General features: G+C 33.2%; 1 protein-coding gene across 1 annotated transcript; it reads right to left on the bottom strand.

Annotated features, from left to right (window-relative positions):
* Window positions 1-5925: 5925 nt before the first annotated feature.
* On the bottom strand, window positions 5926-24170 carry LOC143080126 (uncharacterized). Its single transcript, XM_076255821.1, has 6 exons — window positions 23568-24170; window positions 12435-12577; window positions 9851-10215; window positions 8879-9017; window positions 7944-8116; window positions 5926-7264 (listed from the first exon to the last, which is right to left on the bottom strand). Exons 1-6 carry the CDS (start codon window positions 24120-24122, stop codon window positions 7005-7007), a joined length of 1635 nt encoding a protein of 544 aa, XP_076111936.1. The 5' UTR covers window positions 24123-24170; the 3' UTR covers window positions 5926-7004.
* Window positions 24171-25363: the final 1193 nt, after the last annotated feature.

Raw genomic sequence — 25363 nt, 5'->3', positions numbered from 1 at the left:
TAAGTATATATGCACAGGTTAAACCTTTATTGTGGATATAATCATTCAGTATCTAGCAACTATCAATTTGCTTCATGCACATATTGATATAGGTTGATTGCTCCTCTGTTGGAAATTAGAACACACCTCCATCTAATTTTAGTCAACTGACGAAGAAAAATTCAAAACTATATAAAATGTTATCTAAGACTTGTCAGTGTCTATTTCCTTTGCCACTGAATAAGATTCCATATTTACAACCAATGAAAATCAAATATCCCTCTAATAGACTTAGCATTGAAATCGTTTTCTAAAATGGTAGTTATGTGGAACCTAGAACTAAAAAAATTGAAACAATATATCTTAAATATTTCAAATGCATGTACATTTAATAATTCTCCAAAATTCACTTTATTTTTCCTTTTTTGGTTTTCTGTTGGAGACTGTATATTGACCTCTATGTAGCCTTTTCAACTTATAAAAGGGGGGATACATTTCCATAGAATTAAACTTTTCTGAAAGAATTGATTCCATTTATTTTCAATAAACAATAAATATTGAAGTCTATAACAGGCATCTAGGAACAGGCTCAACATTATTTCTAAACATGTATTAATATATACCAAAATGTGGACAAACCTACATTAAATATTCTACTTCAACGACTTTAATTAGTGGAGTAGATCAAATTAAAAAGTCACAATGGTTAAAAACTCCAATGGCAGTCTTTCCTGCTAAAATCTTGATGTGTAGAATGTGATATACCATTTTTGGGTCTATATACTGTCCTTTAAATTTAGGTCATTTTGACACGGCAAAATATGAAAAAAAATGTAAACTATGGTCTGGAAAGCACACAGTTTGTGATATTTTAAGGTATCTTTACTAAGAAAACCTGCAAATCTCAGTGGCAGATCCAGAACTTTTCAAAAAGGTGTGGGGGCTCTGATGGACCAAAGGGTTGCCCACTCCCATCAAGCTTCAATGATTTCTTACATATATGTCATAAGCTAAATTTCCCCCACCCCCTTGGTCTGTCTATGCATCTGTTTATCGTTCTGCGAAATAGTACTAATACTAATTTTTCCCCTCCCTTACCTGGCCCTAGACAGTTGCTTACCTTTGTAAACATTTTATAATTATAGTCAGGTATATATTGATTGAGAGTAACTTACATAGTAGTTAATGGGACTCTTTTTCACACGGTTCTGTGAAATATAATACGGCAAATATATACCCGTACATACTATCCGCATAACACAGAAATCTGATAGATTTTCACTCCTCTGGGAAAAATCAACCTGTGAAATGAAATACCATGCCTGGAAAAAAATTACCGGGACAAATTATCCTCAGGATAAAATATCACAGAGGACGAAATAAACCGTTACATTACATGAGAAGCCGGTTTGGTTACAAATAATTATGTCACGTGAAGGCGCACTGACGTCACAATTTGCATTAATTTTGCAATACACTACAGTTCACTCATACAGAACCCATTATCATGCAAACATGCAACGTGAATGTGATTGGTTATCAAATAATACAGAATTTATGCACGTACAGTTAATATAGAAGAAATTAGTTCATCAAATGTGAGTTCGTGATCTTGTGGCTAAGACCGATGGCTACAGTGCTGAAAGTCCTGAGTTAGATTCTCACTTGGGGTGCTAAAAATATCAGTACATCAGAAGGGTAATTTTCACCCTCTCACACACATCTTTGTTAATGTTCCGGGATTGTTGAAAACTTGCATATTCATCAATATTTGATTTTGTGGTTTTAACAATCCAGACAGACAAATAGCAATAAGGAGTTTAGGAAAACATGACCTAAAACCTCCTTCATATATGACAAAAATACATGGGAACTCATATTGAATGGTCAAATGTGTTCAATATGAAAATTGAAATTAAGATGGTAAAATCAAATATTAGCCGTTACTGTAAATGGACTTAAAGTATGACTTTTCAGCAAATTTAAAGGGAAATGACACGGAAGGGGCCAAATAGTGTTCAAGGGGAGCAAATGCTAGTTAAATTAGTATGCAGGTTTTAAATATAGAGGGAAGTTGAGTCATCTTTTTGGGTGAAGTTAAATACTGACTAGTGTGTGGTTCTCATTGGGTCTAAGCGTGACCAATATTGACAATTTTTCGCAAGCGTGAAACGTGAAAGTCAAATTATTGTGTCATGAAAACGGGAAATGAGGTCTGTCGTGAAAACGGGAAATGGGGTTCTGCAGGACCCCGGAAATGACAAAAAAATGAAAATTGCTCATGTACATAGTGTAAGCGGGATATGGGAATCTGACAAAACAGTAAGTGGGATCCCCCCCCCCCCCAATGAGACCCCCTTATGTAGATTTACCTTCTAATTCTATATAAAAAAAAAACACAACTAAGAACTACGTTTAATTCACTTTGACTACTGATATGCAAACCTAGAAATATTTCATAAAATAGTGATTGAAAGATTCATAACACTTTGAAAGGATAATTCAGACACGTGTTACACGGGGAGCATGTTTTAAATTTGTTTACAAATAATAATGTCACGTGATCGCGCACTGACCTCAAGTTGCATCGCCCTTACAATTCACTAATACATGACCATTTTCATGCAAACATGCAACGTGAATGTGATTGGTTATCATATAATACAGAAATAATGCATGCACAGTTTAAGAAGAAATTAGTTCAATAAATCGATGCGATTTTCACTTTTGACACGAATAGGTCGGGTTGACATTACTGTCATCGGAGATAATATTGAGATAAATGGGATAAAACGGACCGTCAAAAAGGTCTAGAGGAGCACATCAGTAGAACCTTAACATTAATAAGTAATACTTACCAAAATTTCTCTAATTAAAGAACTATATAACTGAAATTTCACAAAGATAACGGTAAACATTTTGTTGATGGTGATGATGCTATTATCGATCCGTTGAATTCAGGGTCAACGGAATTTTTTGCGTTGCGTTTAAATCATTGAGGCCATCTATTTTTATTGCGGGTTCCACATATATAAATCGGAATTAAAGAAAAAATGGAATGTTGTTAGCAGAATCAAAACAGAAATGATGAACATTGCAACATTTTCAGCAAAATATAAATAGGATGGAGGATCTGTGTATTCACATTATTTGTAAAACTCTCCTTATTCATGTGAAGCGTGTGCTTTACATCGAGGCTTGCTATGCTTATCATTGACGCCACAGTACTTCAACCAATCAGACAATGTTTATTTTGGGCATTTGACTTTTTTTAACTCAGATTTTGGAATATTTTAATCGAAATTATAGAAAAATGGAATGTTGTTAGTACATATAAAATAGAAAATGATGAATACTTTTAGCTAAAGATAATTTGGATGGGGGTTCTGTGTATTCACATTATTTGCACAACTCTCCTTACTGATGCCATATTTTGGAATTTCCGTGACCTAAATGGTTCGCGAAAATTAATATTTTTATATATAGTATAGTAAAGACAAGTGCTGATGAATTTCATTTGGTCTTACATTTGTGACGAGGATAAAAATAGGCTATTTGTTCGAGAACTATACCTCCTAGGAGTGACCAGGGTATACGATATAGGTCATTTTATGGTCTTTAAGTACGACAGTCAGTTAACCATCGACTATTTGTGATATACACACCGCATATTCAGTCTGAATGAGGACGTTTATCTGATGCCTTGTCAAGAGACAGTGTCACGTCCAACTTATCTCTGTCTTTCGTTCACTCACTTACATTTAATTACTTACTGCTTCTTCTAATCACACTGTTATGTTAGTTCAATCGCCGACAGTTTTTTTTTCACTCATTCAGGTTAAATCATTGTCTAAATATATCTACATTTATATGTCTCTCATTCAAGTTCTCTTCCTCCCTTTGATTGCGTAATATTTCGTTCGTTCACTCTCTTTTTCTCGTTCATACTGTCATATTTGCACGATCACTTTCTCTTTCGTTCACTCTCTATATCTCGTTCATACTGTCTTATTCGAACGATCATTTTCTCGTTCGTTCACTCTCTCTTTCAAGTTCATATTCGCATGAGGACTTTTTTGTCCGTTCACTGTCATACGAGCGAGAACCGTAGCAAGCTATAAAACCAGGTCTAATCCACCCTTTTCTACATTAGATCATGCCTGTACCCAATCAGGAATATGACAGTCAGTTTCCGTTCCTTTGATGTGTTTACTTTTTGTTTATCTTGTGAAGATATATATTCCTAACATTTTTACAAGCGTTGAACAAAGTATTTTGAATAACTCGCTCAAACGAAAGCAGCACCAAAATTAATACAACTAACAATACAATACAAAATATAAACCAAGACCATGTTTATCCCTTCTCGTTTCAATCACAAAATGTGGAACAACTGTTATTCATTTCCCCCATCTCAGAACACCGTCTCAAATACCCATCAACCATCATATCATACACAGGTTTACCATATAATACTCAGCGCTACTTTAGTACAAGCGATCTTGATCTACATCTCTTGAGAATATGAATAGAAACTTTTCATTTGTAAATATGAAAACTGTACATCTATTGAGATGCAAATCAACAGACTGTGCGTATGTAAAGATATATATAATAATTGGAGTATATACTATATACACCTTCTTTTTTGTGTGTGTTACATTTTAATGTTGTGTTTCTGTTGTGTCGTAGTTATCCGCTTACATTTGATGTGTTCCCTCAGTTTTAGTTGTCTGTAACCCGGATTTGTTTTTTTTTTCTCAATCGATTTATGAATTTTAAACAGTGGTATACTAATGTTGTCTTTATTCAACGATTCACATGAACTGTACATTTGTAAAGATATTAGATGTGCATAAACATCATTACAGATATACAGTTGATATTTATTTATTTATTTGTTCACGGATGCAGTTTATATATATATGCAATGGATATACATTGCATATACAGATCTGACGCAGATCCCAGATTAGGAAAAGAGGAGAGAGGGCTGGCAAGACAAAGTTTGTAGTGATTCTTTCATTTATCCTATATGAAGCTCCATGAAGAACCCCTGTACCAACCCCTTCATCGGCGTCTGCAATTTGACAGGTATACAGTTATATGCATCTTTCTAAATTTATATCAAGATTGGAGTACTAAGTAGTTGTGTACTTTGCAGAAACTTTCTATTGTTCTATTGTTTGTTTCTTCTCCTGAAATTGTTTCCATTGTGTATAATGCAAGCAAACAAGACTTAATTTATCCTTCGATATTCTGCTTAGGAAGGGTCATGTAAGTTGTTTGAAACATACTAAGTGTCAAATTAAAATACTGTTCCGTATTCGACATTCGTAAATGCCAATAACATGAACATTATCATTGTTTAGGAACCAATTCTCATTTCGATACTCAACTTTTCGTCAGAGACACCAACTTGAATATTTTTTTTAAATACAAAACCTAGTACAAGGTTTTACTTTAGAGATCGTAAGACTGAAAAATCCAAAGTGTGCACCTAAACAGTCATATCAGCAAACAGTAGCTTGTAATTTTCTTCACGACACTTACTAGATTTATAATTCTATGATGATTGCCACAATAAGGAATTCTATCGATTGCAGTTTTTGTGGCTGGTACATCATTAAATACATCAAGTTCATCTGACTTATTTCGTAACCATAACTTACCAATATATAACCAACTTAATTTCTCGATATACAATCAAACGGGTATCTACACTGGTTAAAAGTATGAAATAGGTAAATACATTATAAAAATTAAACGCGTTTTCCCAGTGCTTATCGATACTTGTACTCGTTTGTGGGTGAATTTGTTCGGTTTACGCACCAATGCACTCCGGAGATACACTTTAGCTTGTTGAATCAAAAATGATATAGGTTCAATTGTAGTTGTGGGAAATCATTGGTGTCACTCTAAAATTTGTAAGCAACAATTCATGTATAAAAATAAATAATTTAATAAATATAACAATTATATACAAGGAATCATGGTTATATAACGATCAACAAATAACATTTTTACACAATGGGTCTTAGACGAAAATATATAATTTCTTTTCTGTTGACTGCAAAATTAATGAATACTGCATAGAATGTATTAGACATTATTCTGTATAAATTCATTTGTTGTATAAAACTACCACTGACAATTGTTCACTGGATTAACATGAAAGTTTGACGAAGGCATATATATATTGAAAAGTTTCTGTTTCCTTTTAACAAATTGTTTAATATTTAAAGACGAAAACAATACGTTATATAATTTCATACGTTCAACGCGCTTTGCTGGATCTACCTTCATCAGGAACGATCAAAATCGAATACTTGAAAGCCGAGAATGTATGAGAACAGCTGTAAAGCCAAATGAAAAAAAAAATTTATAAAACAGCAAATTCCTTCTCAGGTCAAATTTGCCCGAGGGAGTTGAAAGTTTTTTTATAATTTAAAATTTTTTAAAAGGACCATTTTAGAAAGGTTTGTTATAAATCATGTCAGTATGGAAATCCTGACTACTGAGCTTTATCATAGCCTTTAACCTGACTCATAGTTTTGACTTTTGGAAACCGGTATACTACTGTTGCCTTTATTTACTACAGCAATAAGCAGAAGTTCATCGTCTGCCAATAACTGAACTAACATAAACATGTTGAATTTATCGTGGTAATAAGTTGTCAAACGAACAATGGTATTCTATGAAAATTTCAATCGTGTATTTATACTGCTTATAAAATAAAACAAAAGAACTCAGGTGTTGTAGAAATATGCCTGCTGTCAGTTAAATAGGAATTACGAAGTTATAGTTAGAAGGGTGTTAATTCATAAAGAGTTTAGCCATATATACTACTTTTCCAGACTAGAACTACCAAATAAACGATTGAATGATGGCATTCTTCTTAATAAACCCATTGACCTAGTTTTAGACAAGAACAAGTAGAGCGCGAAAACACATATTGGTAAAAATTTTTAGAAAGACTATCGGTGTACCACATTACGACGGCAAAATTAAGTATTGGTCAATAATCACGGAGAGTAAAATAAAGCTAAACCATTTTTCTTGCTGTCTTTCCCTATAATACATCGATGCTGTATAGTTTTGTCCAGAAAAAAATCTGAACTATTTTTAGAAATATTTCGTGATTTCAAAGTCAATGTCATACGATTATTTATGGAAAACAAAGCAAATGCATTTTTTGATGTTATAATACTCTCTGTATCCATATTGCTGTAAATTCTTTCAATTGTTGCTGCTATTGTGTTACCAGAATTTAAGAAATCGTAATCTGAAATCAAAATAAATAAATATATATAAACCAATGGCTTAAACCAATGTTATCAAACATTCAAATTTATCGGCACACGCGAACCTCTTTTTATTTAAAATACTTATATCCAATAAAGATTGCTTTATTCCTTCTTCTCAAACCAAGTGTACATTTTATAACAATGTAAGGTAGTAGTCAGAATTGTTTTAATAAATGGTTTCCATCTCGGACCATTAGGTTTTACCAAAGAACTTTGGTGGAATTTGATGTGTGTATTTTTTCGGTTTTCCATATATGTAGTCTGTTTCTTGTTATTCTGGTTTTTTTTCTCACTCGATTGTCTGTCTTTCTTTGATTATTTTTTGTTTTTAATTAATATAATATGATAAATAAATAACTATTTATAAGATGTTTCAATAAAATTAAGAAGACTAGCAATATCTTGTTGAAGGAAGTCAGTGGGCTTTCGATTGATTCATATCATTCATTATGAGAAATTAAAAATGGACGACAGTATGAACGTCCATTAGAGAATTATCAGCCTAAAGAATGTTTACATATTGACCTCGTGTGTGGTCCTAGCATAATTTAAATAGAAGAATCTATCTGGCGGGTAAATAATTCCCGACCATTTTTGACGTTCAGAATTCAAAATTTTCAATCTATTGTTGTCTCAAAACAAACATAAATCACAAACCTTTTAATGTTCCACCAATAATAGTTGTTTTGTCAAGAGTGTGTGAACACTTTGTTAAGTCTACAACCATCCTGGAGTCTCGTCCTTTCTTTAGAGATGCTCTGAGTGAGCCGAATGATTTCACTGATTTAACGAGTTTGAATGGATCAGATGTAAATTTTACATGACCGTCTCTGCAAAAAATAAGGAGATATTATTAAGCAAACCTTAAAACAAAATGTGTATATTTAACATTAAGATATGATCGATTAAATGTTGATGTTTAATGCAACTTTAACCACTATTGACTATTACGTGGCGGTCAGTGTCTATTGGTAGAGAGTGCCAGAGTTCCAAGAGAGAACCAACGATCTCATGCTGCAAAAAATATGTCAACCGTAGTCAATAAAGATCGGAGTCGAACACACCTGCAATGTGCGGGGTTCGAATTCACAACCACAGTGTTAAACATGCGGTTAAGATATGAATTTTGACTATGTTTTGGATACTTTTTAACATGCAGGAAAATATGTTTCCAGATTAGTCAGTCTACGTATAATACTTAAAAAGTTACTATAATTGTAAGGACCGACTTATTGATAAATTAAATTGTTTTTGGCATCAAAATTCACATGTGTGGTGAATAAAGGGAATTGCCGATGTCGGTCAGGCATTGACAGTTAAACTGTGGTTTGATCATTATAATCGCATCTGGATTGTGTCTTGATATTTCGTCTACAACGATCAATGGCAAAGATGTCATTTAGAACTTTTTCATACATTACTTGTTGTCGATATTTTGAACATTGAGAAAGTACTTGTTGCGTCGAATGGTCCTTTAAACTATTCCTGATTATATAATCGGCTACAGTAATTCCATCACTGTACAGTTTTACTACTGGTAGAGTATCTTTTATATCTGAAATACTATTACCAAATAGTGTATAAATAATTACTTCGTCTGTGAGTTGTATATTCGACAAACAGCCATTGCTTGTTGGGTCACGTGGTTGCTGAAACTATCCATGATATAATAATCGACTACAACAGTTCCATCTCTGTACACTTTTACTTCTCGAAGAATATCTTTAATATCTGAAATTCGCAAACAAATATAGTGATTTGTAAACCTACGGCACGTACAAAGAATACTGTCGACAAACTTTTATGTAATATGTAGAATATAAAAACGTGTAAAATGCTTAAATATGAATCATAATTTAAAAAACGAGGATATTTGAGATAAATTCTTTACAATCTCCTACAATACAGCGTGTTTCGATATATTAGGCATGTATGAATGTCTAAATAGGGGTCTTTCATTTCTGTATAACTTAAATTTATATTTTAGCACCTCTTTACTCTCTTTTTTTTTTCTTTTTCTTTCCTTTTTTCTCAGTTCTAATATGTTTTGTCCATTATTCTTTATATAGAAAAACACCATTCATAATCATACCTTCTATTAAATCGCTCACGAATGAAAACATTTCAAATTACCATAGTTAGAACCCCAAAGGTTACCCTGGGATATAAAAATTGAACCCAGTTTATCTGTCGCTGAGTACAACTCGCCTACAATGTGGTGGAGTAGATTTGTTTGTATGGGATGTTATATACGCAGTCAAGTCTTTTGTCTAGTGGTGGTTATACAATGTGTATATATATACGGTGTTCTCGCAATACTTAAAAACAATACAGTAACCTATTGCAAGTTAATACGTTTTCCCTATCTAACCTCATTTTTAACTGCCGTATAAATTGCCCGCCCTTCCCCCTGACAATCAATTTTCTGTGTGTATATGTTTAAATTTGTTCTTTCCTCAATATGTATTGAATATTTGCCCCTTAACGTTAATCAGGCAGTAACCAATCAATTATTTTGATCGTTTCAACTATTTGTTCTTACTAAAATAGATATATGAACTTACCACTTTTGTATAAAACTTTTTTCATTGCAGAGAATTTTAGCAGGTCACCATGAAATTTCCTCTTGTCTAATGAAATCTCAAAATTGTCTATATGCATGCCGAAATGAAACCTGTTTGGAACAGGGTAACCCGATTTAGAACAAGTCGTTGCGTCAACAACCACATAAACAGACCTTCCGGATGTCAGTTTGTCTGTTATATCATCAAAGGTTTCTAGATTCCATATTTTTGAATGTTGATTGGCTGAAATACCATCAGAAAATGGAAGTTGATTTCCCGAATGTCCATGGCCTTGACGCCGAACTACATTGTTCGATGGTTGAGGTACTTTGCTGCTCTTTAACTTGATATTGTGAGGTCTGTAACTTAAGTGAAACAGAAATATTCTTTAAAATAATTTCGGTATACGTACATATAAATATATTCATCAACATATACACATGGAAAAAAGTATTGCAACACCTTGATTTTTTAAAATTTGAAAAATCAGCCTCTTTTTTTTTTATGGAATATAATAAAATATGTGTATAATATTATTGAAACATAGTTCACGATAACATTGGCATTGAAACGAACAAAAAATGTTTAAAAAAAAACGATTTATATAACCACAATTTCAATAACAAAATGAAGTGTTTTTTGTACAAAAAAACGCATTTGACAAGTTTCACTGTAGTCGAACTTTACAATGTCAGACATTTCAAAATTAATCTTCAGATGACTGTTCACATCATGGTTGATCGTTATACGCCAAAGAATTAGTACTTTGTGCGCAGCCTCCATTCAAACGGATAACCGCATCTTAACGTCTTCTGATTCCTGCCATAAATCGACTAATTTGTTGCTAAGGTAGCAGCAACCATTTCTGATGAAGGGAATTGTTTATTTCATGTTGTGTTTGAACTGGGGTGTCCTTTCGCTCACTTTCCGCCCAATAGTGTCCCATATAAGCTCAATATGGTTCAAAGCCGGGCTACGATCGGTCCAAGGAAGATGAACCAAATTCCATTTGAACATTGGATCTTCCTCCACGATGCTAATTTCCAACTTTGGCGAGCTCTGCACTACATTGGATACGGAAAACTGTAAGTCTGCTCGTTAGCAAAGGTCTCCGAAATGGTATTATCGCACTGTAACCAGTAGCGATGAGTTGATCTCGAACAGTTCTTGTTAAAAGGCTCTTGTATGGCCACCACTCTCATTTTAGGATTGTCTTGTATGCAATGGGTTTCCTTCTGACCAACCTTCATTATGCTTGATTTTCTCTAGCAAATGGAATAGGGGGTCTTCATTATCTCAGAAGGTCTTTTACAGCGTTTATTGCCTGATTTTTATTCTCAAAACGACTTCAGTGGCATGGTGATGACCAACAATGCGTGCAGTTGTTACAGCGACAGCCCTGCTTCTCTTATGCTAATAATCTGCCATCTTGCTGCAGTTAAGAGTTGTCAAGGACCCATTATAAGGTGTCAATCACATAATTTTAAAAACTTGGTTATTTAAAGTGCTGAAAACAATGAGGATGAAACATCTGTTTTGCTGTTTACGGGTACAGTAGCTGCATTTGCAGATAAAAACTTATCGATTCGATATTTATTGATTAAACTCAGGTGATACTTAAATAATGTTTAACTAGTTCTATTTTACCAAATTATATCACAAAAAAATAATGAGTGTTTTTTTTAATTCAATTTCAATTTGGTGTTGCAATACTTTTTTCCAGGTGTATAGTTCTTAAAATACGAAAGTAAATAGTTGTTTCAATGTACAACCCCAACATATCGTGGTACATTTAAATTCCATGTATGCTTTATGTGAATCAGTACCTTTGATTGGCTGAAAGCATTCGCGAGGTATTTCAAAATTAAATTTATAGTATGATTTAAAACGTGCGTCGGTCAACGTTTAATCTCCCAAATGTTTTTTGATTCTATGTTTTTGGAAATTTGTTTTGGTTTTTGTTGTTTTGTTCTGGTGCTGACGTTATGTGAGTAAAATACGTGCATGGCTAAATGAAGCCATAGAGTCTTTAATCCATTATGATTGTTAATCCATTTTTCATTATAAATTTGACTATCAAGAAGATCCGTTTCGCATGACTTTTTACCCCGTTAATTATTAGACGCTAAGAAACATTTGTGGACATTTCCTGTCCGCCTGTCTGACTTTAACTTTGTCAAATGTTTTTACTTCTTACATTTTTGTAGGTTTTCAGGGGCGGATCCAGTCATTTAAAAAAGGGGGGTCCCAACCCAAAGTAAAGGGGGGTCCAATCCAACTATATGCTCCCATTCAAATGCATTGATTGTTTAAAAAAGGGGGTTCCTACCCCCGGAACCCCTCACCCACTGGATCCGCCACTGGTTTTTCTATCATATTTCATCTAATCTTTCTGTGCTGTCTGATTTTGAATAGACAAATGTCGGTCCGAGTTTAAAATTGTATGTGTTTTAATGCAAGTTGGTTTCATTCAGAACACATTTGGTACATATTTGGTAAGTTAAAGAGTACAAAAGTTAACGCAAATAAATTTGTCCTACTTTATTTAGCAGAATTTACATTTCCATCGACCAATTTAACTTACTTGGTATTTTTTATTTTCTGCACTTTCTTCATGATGTATGGGCCTTCCGTTGCCAGGGATACAGAACCATCACTAACTTTGAACCAACCCTCTTGCCACTGTAGAGACCTTGTATCAAGTGTTGCAGACGTTTCAATTCGTAACTAAAATACAAAAATTAAATGACTGACAAATGTTGTCTCATATTTTTAAAGGTGCAATTAAGAGGTAAAGCGCAAGTTCGGGACTTATTTGTGATAATGATGATGATAATAATAATAAAACAGATCCCTTGCCATAGGAGCGTCCGTTTAGCTTTGGAGGATCTATAAATACGTAGACACATTCGGTTGTAATGGGACGTTGAATCAGATACCAAATGTAGCGAAAGTGTCATTTTTATTGTTGCCTCTATAATTAAAAGACCCAAGTCATTGTGTGGCATCAGTTGAGTTATAAAAAAATATAAGGAATACTTCAACTTTTTTTTTCTCCACTATAACTCTACACGTGAAATGAGAAATGCATTAGTGTGTATACAAAAGTATTTCTTCATTAAGGTCAAGTGGAAAACATATCATACATATCACGAAGAAATAATACATAAATAAGTATGGCAAATTTGGCCGACTTGCATGAATGACGAACATGTAAATTATGTTTGGAACAGACAGGTATAATGATAGAGGAAATCATTTTGTATAGGCCATGCATGTGGACCCCTCAAAGATTTTTTTAACTTGAAACGATATTAAAATTTGTTGTCTGCTCTATGGTCGGGTTGTTGTCGCTTTGACACATTCCCCATTTCCTTTCTCAATTTTAAACATCTATTGATCATTTATTTGGAAATGAAATTTGCGTTGAAGTTCTGACACCAATACCAAATTTTCAATAAATCTGAAAACAACTAAAATCAAGCACCTAGAGATATCTGATATGAAATGGGAACATATGCATGTTCATGGTTTCTTTTAGGTGTGGGAAAAAAGAGGGGTAAATAGTTTCTTATTTCGGAAGCAACCCCCTTTATGTATTTATCGGGGGGGGGGGGCAAACAGTTTCAAATAAAATTAAATTAAATCAAAACTTGTTAACACCGAGATAAAAGATAATAAAACACCTGCACAAATAAAACAGTATTGAATATTACCATAACCAGGAATGATTTTAAGTTACTGAAAGCAAGGTCAAAGTACTTAACCTGCTTACATATATAGAAATCATGCCTTCCTACACTTCTGTCATTTTATCAAGATAAATGCCATTACAATCTTATCTAGTGCATACATGTATAATATATCTATTTTGATCATGAAAGGGGTTTAACTGAGATAATTAAGTAGAAATAGAAATTCTATTCGCAGATGTATGTTAGACAATATTCAAAATAAATACAGCAAAAGAAACTAAGACCCCTTTCAGCTGGCAGATCCGCATTGCAATTACAAATTATTAGGTTATTTTTGGGTTTTTTTCTGGTCCAGTAGTATTGATCGCAGAGTTTCCACAAATATCTCAATAAGTATACCTTATGTGAATGTACTAGTGCGCTGATCATTTGCATATTCTGCATATGTTCTCGATATATTATTTTTTGACATTTTTGTCAGTTGCTAAATAAAGTCAGAAGTTTTAAAATTGCTCGGCATCTCCAATTTCCAACCCTTTCCAAACTTTAAACTGTACCGATGTATAGCTTATGTAATGTAGCCTTCCACCTTAACAAGCAAATGAAGAGATTTAGTCTAGATTCGGGACGATTATGATTTTCATATAGTATGTTTGTTATCTACCATTCAAGACTGTACGTTGACCTCTTAGGTAATACAATAGATCTCCATTTATTCACACAACGAATCGATTTTTTTTTGAACCAACAAATGTAAAGCTTATAGTTTAATTTGTATTTTTATTTGACTTAGTAGATTTGTAGCCACATTCCGGTGCTTTACGATGATACTCTTTTACTGAACTCAGTTGTCAGAGCAGAGTCTTGCTGAGAAAGATTTTCTGGGTTCAATTTAAGTGGTGCATTTGTTAATTTGGAAGGGAGATTGTGCCCTACTTTAACATGTGGCACCAAATTGAAAACCCAGATATAGCCAGAATTTGATGCTGGATATGGTTATTATAAAATAAAGCCTCCTGAAATAGAGGATAGAAAGGGGAGAATATGGATAGGTGTCTCCTGTGATGTAAAATAAAACGATATGGTTATGTGCCTCACTTGTCGTAGTAGGAAACGATGCATGTAAGTGTCTCACTTTGCTTAGTAGGGTATGATGATGTTCTACGCCCTTGGCGGGGTAGATATGGTGAAGAGCCTCCCTTGTAAAGTAGAAAGATTCGTGCTAGTATCTCATTTGGTACAGAAAAGGATATGTAGTAAGGTGTCCACTTTGCATAGCAGAAGTTGATATTTTTAGGTGCTTTCCTTGACGTTGTATGAAATGATGTATGTATGTGCCTTCTTGTGAGTCGTAGTAGGGTATGACGTACATGTAGTTATATTGTATATGTAGGTGCCAACTTGATGATACAATAGGATGCGTTTAAGTGCATCCTTAAGGGCCGGAATGGATATTTTACTACACTTGATTATCATTGCTGGTCATGGTGGAGGAGATCTTGTATTCCCTGTTTGCAGAACAATAGCTTCCAGTTTGTGAACACGGTGGTACATTGATAGTTTTGAAATAGTACTATGGTCTACTTTTACACGCGATATCACCAGTAATCAAAAGATAATAATTGAAATGTACTGATGAGAACTTGTCTACTCCTACAATATTTGCCCATAGGCGGTCCAAATCTTACAATTTATATGTAATATTAAGTCATATGTTTCTTCAAATGATATTAAATTGTCGTCGAATAAACAAATTACACTTTTATTGCTGACTATACGAGATATATTGATTCTTTTGATGAGAAGTAATAAATTGAGTAAATATAAAATGTATCTCAAACATGTTTAGTTTGAATTTATAATTATTTCAATAGTCACCTTCAAAGAAAAATATTCAAGCAAAATATTATGTAATTCGACATGGAATGGTAGTTAGTTTCTGGTGTAAATAAAAGATCTAGGTGTTCATAGTTATAGATTTATAAGCAATAACTAAATAAAAAGAAAAAAATGAAAAGAATTAGTATGGACAATTTACTTTTAAAAAAATAAAAATAAAAGTGTGTTATGTCGTTTCTAATCAGCGCAGGTGGTTATTTAGTTTGTTAGTTTAAACATATTTTATTTGAGAAGAAGCAAAAGGGATTGGACACAAGTTATAATAACATTAGTGACGTCCTCTCCCTATATAAATAGAGACACTGCAGTACATTAGATAATGACGAAAAAACATAGTAGGAATGCATGTAATACAAACGAAAAAACAAAGTAGGAATGCATGTACAAAATGTAATACATACTACAAACGAAAATAAAATACAAATAAATACTATATAATAAGGAAAAATACTGAAAAAACTGGACTGGCGTGAAGAGTTGGAAATTAGTTTGTTATAATTCCAACGCAAATGATGAACCATAATCGTCTGTTTGGCAATTCCGTAGTTGACCTTTTAAATTAGAATCTGAAATGTGCACAATTCGTATCCGTTAAGCCCTGGTCACAACGAATCCATGACACATCTATGCAGCGCCACGACATGTGATCGTCGTACAACATTCGCACGACAGTCGCACGATATTTTGAGCATCATGGCGCTGTCGTGTGTCGTGGGACGAAAATTGCACATGCACCTGTTTTGCTCTACGATTTTTTGTCGTGTTACTGTCTTGTGGCTGTCGTGAGAGCGTCTTACCACAGTCGTGCGACTGTCGTGCGATTAAAAACACTGTCGTGGGTACCAACATAAACAATTTTAATAAAAACAATCGTACGACTGTCGTACGATAATCTCGCGATTGTCGCAAGACACTCGTGATACAGTTGCACGATTGTCTCACGAATACCAAGTTTCGTACGATGCTTGCACACTATTGATTGTTTGTCGTACGACAGTGGTACGTTCGTCGTGCAACATATTTTCGTTTTATTTAGAAGAAGACAATTCGGCTGGAGAAGAGGATGGCTCTTCCACCAGAACGATTACGCTTGGCCCTGCTGAATAGGCGCCGTGACGGACGCGTTGATTCGAGCCCGTGAACAGTATAGGAACCAGCGATACGCCCGACGTTGGTGGATTATGCAATGAATCGAACGGTTTAAATTCACTGAAATATTATAAAATAAACTAATACGAAAAACGTCGTATACTTGGACCGAACTTATGACACCTAACAATATTGAAAGCAAATGGCAAATGGCACGCAAAATATCGGACCTTCTTTATATACTAGTTGTTCGGAGTCAAACGTGCGAGTGACCCACGACTGTTGTGCGACAATCGTACGAGAGTGACACGACAAATACAAGCGAATCCAATGACATTTAAACCTGAAAAATAGCCCCAAACAACTCACGATTGTCGTACGACTGTCGCACGATCGTCTTGCGACAAACCCACGACAGTACAATTATATTTTTTTCTTCTGTCGTGTACCCATCGTGAAACCATCGTGGACATGTCGTAGCTGATAGGACCACTCGAAATATTTTTTTGACATTTTTCCACTACAGTGCCACGACAACTATTTTATTGATCTTCCACGATAAAAAATTCGTACGATCTGTTGTGACCGGGGCTTTTATGAGATACATACACATTTTCATTGATATGGAAGAGTTATTGCAGTAATTCGAAAAAGCACATGCATCTGTGCATGATATGTGTCAATCTTTTCATCAATGACAGATAGAAGGAACTCCTACCCTAAAAATGATTGACTAACCTTGTAATCCACTTATTATGTTGATAACTTCACTTTCAATAGAATTTTTAAACACCGTGTAAATATGACTATTTATCAATTTGAATGAAAGTAGAGTAAAGATGACAAGCGAGAATATGTCTATCTGCACGACCTAATCGTTTAACGACTCACTCAAACATTAAAATCTTCAATAAGGAAAATAAAAATATTACCCATTTTAAAACTGTATTGAAATCTTGAATCGTATTCCCTAATGATTTTCCGACAAATTTTAATAGTTCAGCGACAAGTATTTCATGAGTATTCAAGACGAGTGTTATTTAACAAACAAAAAAATGCTGATACAAATTATGCTTAGCTGACAGCTTTAATGAACCACTTTATTTGATCTTAAACAATATTAATATAAAAGGTATCTTTTGAACAAATATATTCAATATAGTATTACGTATAACGTGACGAAAAAACATCAATTAAACATGATGATCATACAAAAATATATTATCTTTAAAATCAAACCTTTCATGGATTTACTATGAGTAAACGTTTAAAAAACTAATCAACTTTTGAAGTCTTGAACTTTAAACCTAATCATCAAACTTAAATAAATGTATTTAAAATTTAATATGAAAAAATCTTCTGCACCAATCGTTTCATTTTTTAACGAAGTAGGAGTGCAAGTATCGTAAGTGATTTACAGGATGGGCAAATTCAAACACAATTAGCACATTTACAAAGAAGGGAAATGACGTTGAAAATCAACGTATTTATATACATAAAAGATCAAAAACAAAACGTATATAGATAAGTATCAATGCCCGAGGATTGATATGTATACAATACAGCTTCTGAATTGCACATTGAAGGTTAAGCATAGCATCTTGAAGGTTAACGAGTATTATGGACGTGTTGACTTATTGTCAAGAAAAACAGAATGTTGGTCTTTGGCTACGTAGTGAAAGGCTGACAAGCCCATCGATTAATAACTATTTCGCTTGGTCTATTGATTTATACATAGTAAATCCATTGGCATTCCTATTAATATATTATGTTTCATATTCGCAAATTGGAGGGGGCTGGGTGAAAAGGGAAAAAAGTAAGAATAACGAACTCCAAGGAAAATTCAAAATGGAAAGTGACAATTAAAAGCTCAAACAAATCAATCGACTGGAAAACAACTGTCATATTTATGACTTGGTACAGATTTATCCTCGTGTATAAAATGTTGGATAAAACCTGGTTTTAAAGTGAGCGTCGTTGTTCCCTTTTGCTTTTTCAATGGGAGAAAATGTATGCTTGAGGCATAGAAACAAACAGGAAAATGGGCATCCCTTCTAAAAAATCTTACAAGAGTCACTTGTAAACACAGATCGAAGTGTTTTAATTTTAACCTAAAGCCTTTAACATACGTAATTAAAACATTTGTTCTTCTTACGTTTGTCTTTATTGCTGATTCTATTTTAGACAGAATATATTCGTGTTTGATGATATTTGTATGCATAACATCTATCATTAGTGTTGAGACGTTTATTTACTTGCAGATTTTCCTAAGCTTTTAATAAGTAATGTATTATAAACACATATCAGCCATACTTTGGATCATATTTAGTCAGTTTATCCAGGTGCAATGATGCAATGTCTGCATCTGCCAACAGCACAGGAAATATGCCATGGATGTTGTCCAAAATATGCTCAGACTAGTCATTAAAAGTTGGCATCCCAAAGTGTCGTTGAAAGATTATATGGAAACAATATGCAAAAACTTTGATTGAATAATAAAAAAGAGAAAAAGATTATATAATCTAGATCTGAGGTGGCGATTAGGTCATTAAGTTACATTTATAATAACCGTGCTTTCATACAATGCGTAACTACAGTCTATGTTCAGACGGTTATGTTCAGTATGTTTTCAGAGTTTGACATTTCTTTAATTTCACGTAATCGTCCAATAGAGATTACCGAAAACGAAACACCATGCACCATTGGTAAGTATGAGTTCTCCATTTTCATAATATATAGTAAATGTCGCAGATGTTTTAAATCTTGAATTGGTGTCGTTGTCTGTATCATTTGGGTGTCTGCATGAAAACTCATAATTTGTTAACAGAGTCGCATCAAGAGCACCTGCATCCCCTATCGTCTTCTCTACCTGATTGTTAAGCTTTATTTGTTAACAGAGTCGCATCAAGAGCACCTGCATCCAATATCGTCTTCTCTACGTGACCCGATTGTTAAGCTTTATTTTCAATGGAGTGATTTCTAATTTTTGATCGCCTTTCCTTGTTTTCTTTTTCGCTGAGATGTACGTTTTGGGTTTGTTTTTTTTTTTGTACTTGTGAAATTTTGTATTGCCTCCTTAATATATTCCTTCTCTTTACACTGGTAAGCGAGAGAATCGATTTCGATAACAGTATAAACCGGTAAACAAACCGAATTGTATAGTATATCACAATGATACAAATTGAAATACATTCATCAGTTTTGCTACTAAGTCGAGAAATTCGGTCAGTTGGTTTGATGGTTTTCGGTTTTCAATTTATTCATTTTAGTGAAATTCAATATATATTTTAAATAGAAAGGACAATAACATTTATATATAACACTATTAAGAAATCTTGAACAATTAATAATTTGTCATATTCATGACCATGAATAGTTGAGATACATACTGATTTTTTTCTGTCACGTTTTATTTTTGACTCCAAAGCGTCCAATAGCAACAATAACTAGTAATTGATATATCGGTAAGATATAAAGTATGGCCTGAAGAAGAAAACTAGGTTTTGATGATAGCGGAATTTTTCCACAACCTGAAAACAACTTCTTACAATTATTAAAACTGAAATTTAGGTCATCATCAAGTCATCTTAGATTTCTTGAAATAATTGCTGTCCTTTAAGACATGACTTTGAAGATTCTCTCTGAATCTGTAATCATAAAGTTGTCTTAATTGAACAGAATTTGGATGTGAAAAAAGTACCGATCCCTAAATCATTATATGATATATTTACAATTCATCCCTAGCTAACCCAAGATGGTATGGAGATAGGGAAGTATTTTTTAAAGGATAATTATTATATGACTTTACACACTTAAAGTTAACTTAACCTTATGCTTATATTTCCAAATGACACGAAACAAACTGGGTCGGTCACATGCAATAAAAATGACAGTTTATGAAAACAACAAACGATAATATTTTGGTATTTATGTCTGATACCATAAACTATGATGACAGTTATTGCAGCTTATTACCAAGGGTTCTATAAATGTTTATGACAAGAATCTGGAAACACCTGCAATATTCTTTTTGTTGCAGTCTCCAGGTATCTATTTACAATATCAGTATCAGGACACGCCCATCTAACTAGACTGTCAAAAACGCATTAAAATAATTAGATATCCTATCAATACCTACGATATTAATTATGATAAACTGTTATTTTAGGGAAGTAATTTCGTCAAATAAATGAAGTTAAAGATTAAAATGGACCGATTTGGTATTAAGATTAAGCACATACTGTCACTGCTAAGAGACATGTACTGATGACAGATTTACAAGGTGTTAAACGCATGTCTCCAACGACGGTGCATATTTTAGGGGACAAATAAAACATAAATTCTTAGTCTAGACAATAAGAACGTATATGCAGGACAATGCATATACATTGAAGGCTTTGCTTGGAATATGATTTTATGATTCCACGAATCCAAGCGCTAAGAAGATTTCTTCCACCTAGTACAAGACTCCATGTTTTAAGTTATCATTTCGTCCAATTATAGATTAACCATGATCTCGCTTTAAAAGCTCGCCGTATTTTCTATTTGATATGTGTCCTTACAAAGTACCGATCCCTAAATCATTAATCATACATATAAAAATAAGGCGATATGATTGCCAAAACTATCCACCAGAGTTCAAATGAAGTGGATGTGAACTTATTAGATTCTATTTCATTTGACAATGTTGAATGTTGTTAAGTAAAATTGTACAGAAAGAAAAGCAGCGGTCATTCCAATTTCGCCCTGGCTATTGAACATGTAAACAACTACAAATAATTACATTAGATGTATGTTTCGTTACAATACGTTATTCTGATTGTTTTGATGATCCTAGCTAAAAATTGTAATTATAAGTATTGAATGCTTCTTTTTGTAACTTCATAGGGTTGTAAAAGCGTTGACCGTGTGCACATTTTTAGAATAAAGCTACACTCCAAGGAATAAATACATTTGTCTTAAGTTTGAAATTTGCTCTGCACGTAACGAGTGTAAAATTGCTTATTCATATTCATTGATAAAGTTTTAAGTCGTCAGAATATCTAATTCATGGGAAATCTTGTGTGGATGTATTACAATTAATCGACACCTGTTTATGACAGTTTGTCCTTGGAGTACAATTACGCATACTCACAATCCAAATGTACGTTTCATCAAAAACATCTTATTTCAATTCATCGGTTAGAGAGTATACATAGATATTATGTAAATATGCTATAAAATATCATCTTTAATTGATACGTTCAAAAAGTCAACAATAACTGTCCGACCTTTGACTACGAGACATTTTATTCAAGTCGCAATGTTTGATGAATTAAAAACATACAATTTACTTTTATTATTAGAAAACAGATGTTACACGTTTACATTAATTTTCATTCAATTTGTTTTTCTTAGATGTATTTGTAATTTATAACTACAGAGGCCTTTACGATTCGTAAATAAAGGGGAATCTTTATTACATGTTCATCAAAGAATGAAAGTTGTAGTGATGCGTGCATGTACAAAGAAGACTAATATTTGTTTCTGTAGTAACCGGATCAGAAGCAAAGCAGACATAATCTTAAGACATTTTAAACGTCTTTTTTAGTATTTTTATTCGTACGAGACTGTTTTGATGTAGAATATTGTTTCAACATTTCTCGTTTTTGTTATGTAATTCAGTTATATCTATTAAAATTAATGATGTACATGTATGCCTGTAATTCTTTTATTGCTTTTAACTGTCATCCACTGGATAGTTCTCTAATTTAAAGACCGAAAAATACATGACAGGGACATAATTCAACTAAACAATTTTCTTTATGGAGAAAATTGTGTACTGGTTTGCTGTTTCAGCAATATCGAGGATACACATACTTATACATTAAGCTGTTTTAAGTTCTGTCTATAAAAAAGCAGTACCAGAAACCCGGTATGTTTGTCGAAAAGATTTATCATTACATGCATTAAGTTACCCTAAATTTATTCAATTTAAACTCTTTCACTTGCAATGATCTCAATTTGAAACTTGGACTTTAATTATGAACCTGGTTCGAACCATATAACTGGTTACTGCTAGTATCATTACGGCTAAAGTACATTTAGAATCTGTGCTCCCGTTTGCCATTCAAATCAACAGCTTTCACGTGGTATCGTGAAAAGCATATTTTTCTTTGCCGTTCAATCTGCCATTGCAATACAATGAATACAGCTGATTTTGATGGGTGTTGCCCTATTGCATCTGCAGCTGCAGTACCGATATCAGTTGTAATATATAGGCTGTGATACTTCAATACTTACTGAAATCATTTTTTTGTTAGGGAACAAGATTTTTTATTGTCCTACATTGAAAAGAAGATAAACGATTATGTTAAAGTTGAAGAATTAAAAACTGCAAAGTCATGAATTCCTTACACTATACGCTAGTTAAGATTTACTGAGAAAGACTCGGGGCAATGTACTTTTCATTCATACATATCTTAATGAATTCTTCGGTAGATTAATATTTTTATGACAACTTGTATTATAACGGAAGTTCAGCACCCTTCAGCAAATTATTAGTGTCATATGCACGAAGCATATATGTGAATTTAATGCGAGGAAGATTATATCTAATTTTTCAGAGTACACCAATTATGTTCGGTGTTAAATTGATACATAATGTTACTAAAGTGACAACAAAAATGTTAGAGCATGTGAAAGGTGAAACGTTTTGGTGCATATCTATATTTGTAATTATCTACATTGTATACATATTAAAATATATAGAGAGGTAACCTGAGAATGCATCAGTTTGTAGCACGAGTTAAAGTATGATAGTTCAGCAGCTAGTATTACAGGATAATATAAAGCTCAAACTGACTATATGATTTTGATGAAACTTGTATAGATCACCTGGCACTTACCATTTTAGTCCTTCTAGCTGACATCCATACGCCACACTAAAAGTTATAGTTGCAAACATAAATAACACTTTTGTTTATTTTATTTATATTTGTTTATAAATACAAAATAACCAAAAGAAATGGAATAAAAACTAAAATTAAACGTACCTTCTCGCCTTTTACGTATGCAACACAGTCTCTCCCTGTAGCACCATGGAAATACTTTTTCTTTAATTTTCTCCATAACATATCACAGTTTTCGCGAGAGTATATGTCTTTTTCTGTTAATTCTTGAATATATTCAAGATTTTTGTGAATACGCTTTAATTTTTCTGAATCTCTTAACAGTAAGTTCTTCATCCGAATTGCACGTCCTTGGTTGTCTACCCGAAAACTGTAAAGCCATTGTTTAAACGGCTTGTTACGTCTATTATTTACGTATTGTTCTATATAAACATTAAAAGAATCTTCCAAAAATGGTATATATACTGGACGGACGACCGTTTGTAAAGACAGATGTCGTCTGCCCGATGGAATCTCATTAGTAACATCTAAGACATATTGCTGATGGTTGCTGTAATATCCTGGCAATAATCTGGATAAAATTTTCAAATCTTTCTCCAAACGTGACGAAAAAGACGGATATGCACAAAAACATAAAAGCAACTGAGAAATAATACACAATGAAAAAATAAAATAATGAATTGATGTTAGAAAAATCATTTTTAAACCGAATGAACGATTGAATGAATATCACTTCATATGATAGTAGTAGTATTGCACACGAAGGTTATATACTACGGTTACAGTGTAACATAGATTATCCGTGGTTTAAAATATAAAGTTACCTAAGTCAGCGATTGTAGCTGTAGCTTACGTGATTATATAGGCGGTAACGAAAGAAATAAGATATTTTATATCTCGCAGGTATGATCTTCGTGATCTGGTTTCTGCAACTTAATACTATCATCTCAAAAGCCAAAATCTATTGTTTCTGGAACGTATCTTTAATATTCGTATTTTTGACACTAATCTTGAGGCTACTAGCAGATACAATTCTTTATTTTTCAAAAGCAACTACAATTTTGATCGGCTTGGCCTTGTCTTTAGTAAAGTTGAAACATTGATCAAAATTAGAATTTAATGATTTAAATCATACGATGGTTTTAACCTGGTCTGTTTTAAACTACGGATTTTTATTGGACTGCTATAAAAGACCATATGCATATCTTATACAAGCATTACTTGGAGTTGATAAGTTCTTGTTTTGGGTGGGGGGTGTATATGGAAAATATGCTGGAAACTTCAAAGGGACGTTACATTTTATGTCTTCTATTTAAGACCCGGACCCCTTGCAACAATTCATATTGGTGGCAGATAGAATGCCTGTTTGAAGGTTTGGCTTTGTTAAGTGTCCTCCTTTCATGTCGATCCATCAACGTTAAAAGAGCAACTCATGTATAAATTGATAATTATTACGATTGAAAATGCATCAAATATTTGCCACTGTACGCTATGAAAATTTAAATATTACCTTAATGTTTGCATTCATTTATGGGGGCGATATTGATGTTTTAAGGACAAAAATGTTTTTAATATTATTTTACTGTAGTCCAATTAATTATCATATTATATCCTACTTCCGTTTTATGAATGAAATGGACCGTTGATTGACAGAATCGTAGTAAAAAGAAATACTATACAACATCAAGAATATATAGGAAATTGTAGGTAAAATCAAGATTTAATGAATGAAAATTGAAGTGGAATGAAGATATTTCCTGTTGAAGGTACTTAAAAAGGATTGTTACATCCCTTATTTTTCTGTTTATTCCGTTTGATTTCGTGATTGTATAATGACCATTTAACCTCGCACGTCAAAAATATATATTTACAATTTGAAATGTATATTACTCTTGTATGTTTTATCGTCAATAGAAGAAAGGACGAACGTTCGACGTATC

This window comes from Mytilus galloprovincialis, chromosome 6, assembly GCF_965363235.1.
Source record: "Mytilus galloprovincialis chromosome 6, xbMytGall1.hap1.1, whole genome shotgun sequence".
Lineage (NCBI taxonomy): Eukaryota > Metazoa > Mollusca > Bivalvia > Mytilida > Mytilidae > Mytilus > Mytilus galloprovincialis.
Note: the sequence above shows the minus strand (reverse complement) of the source record. Positions and strands in the feature narration are given on the sequence as shown.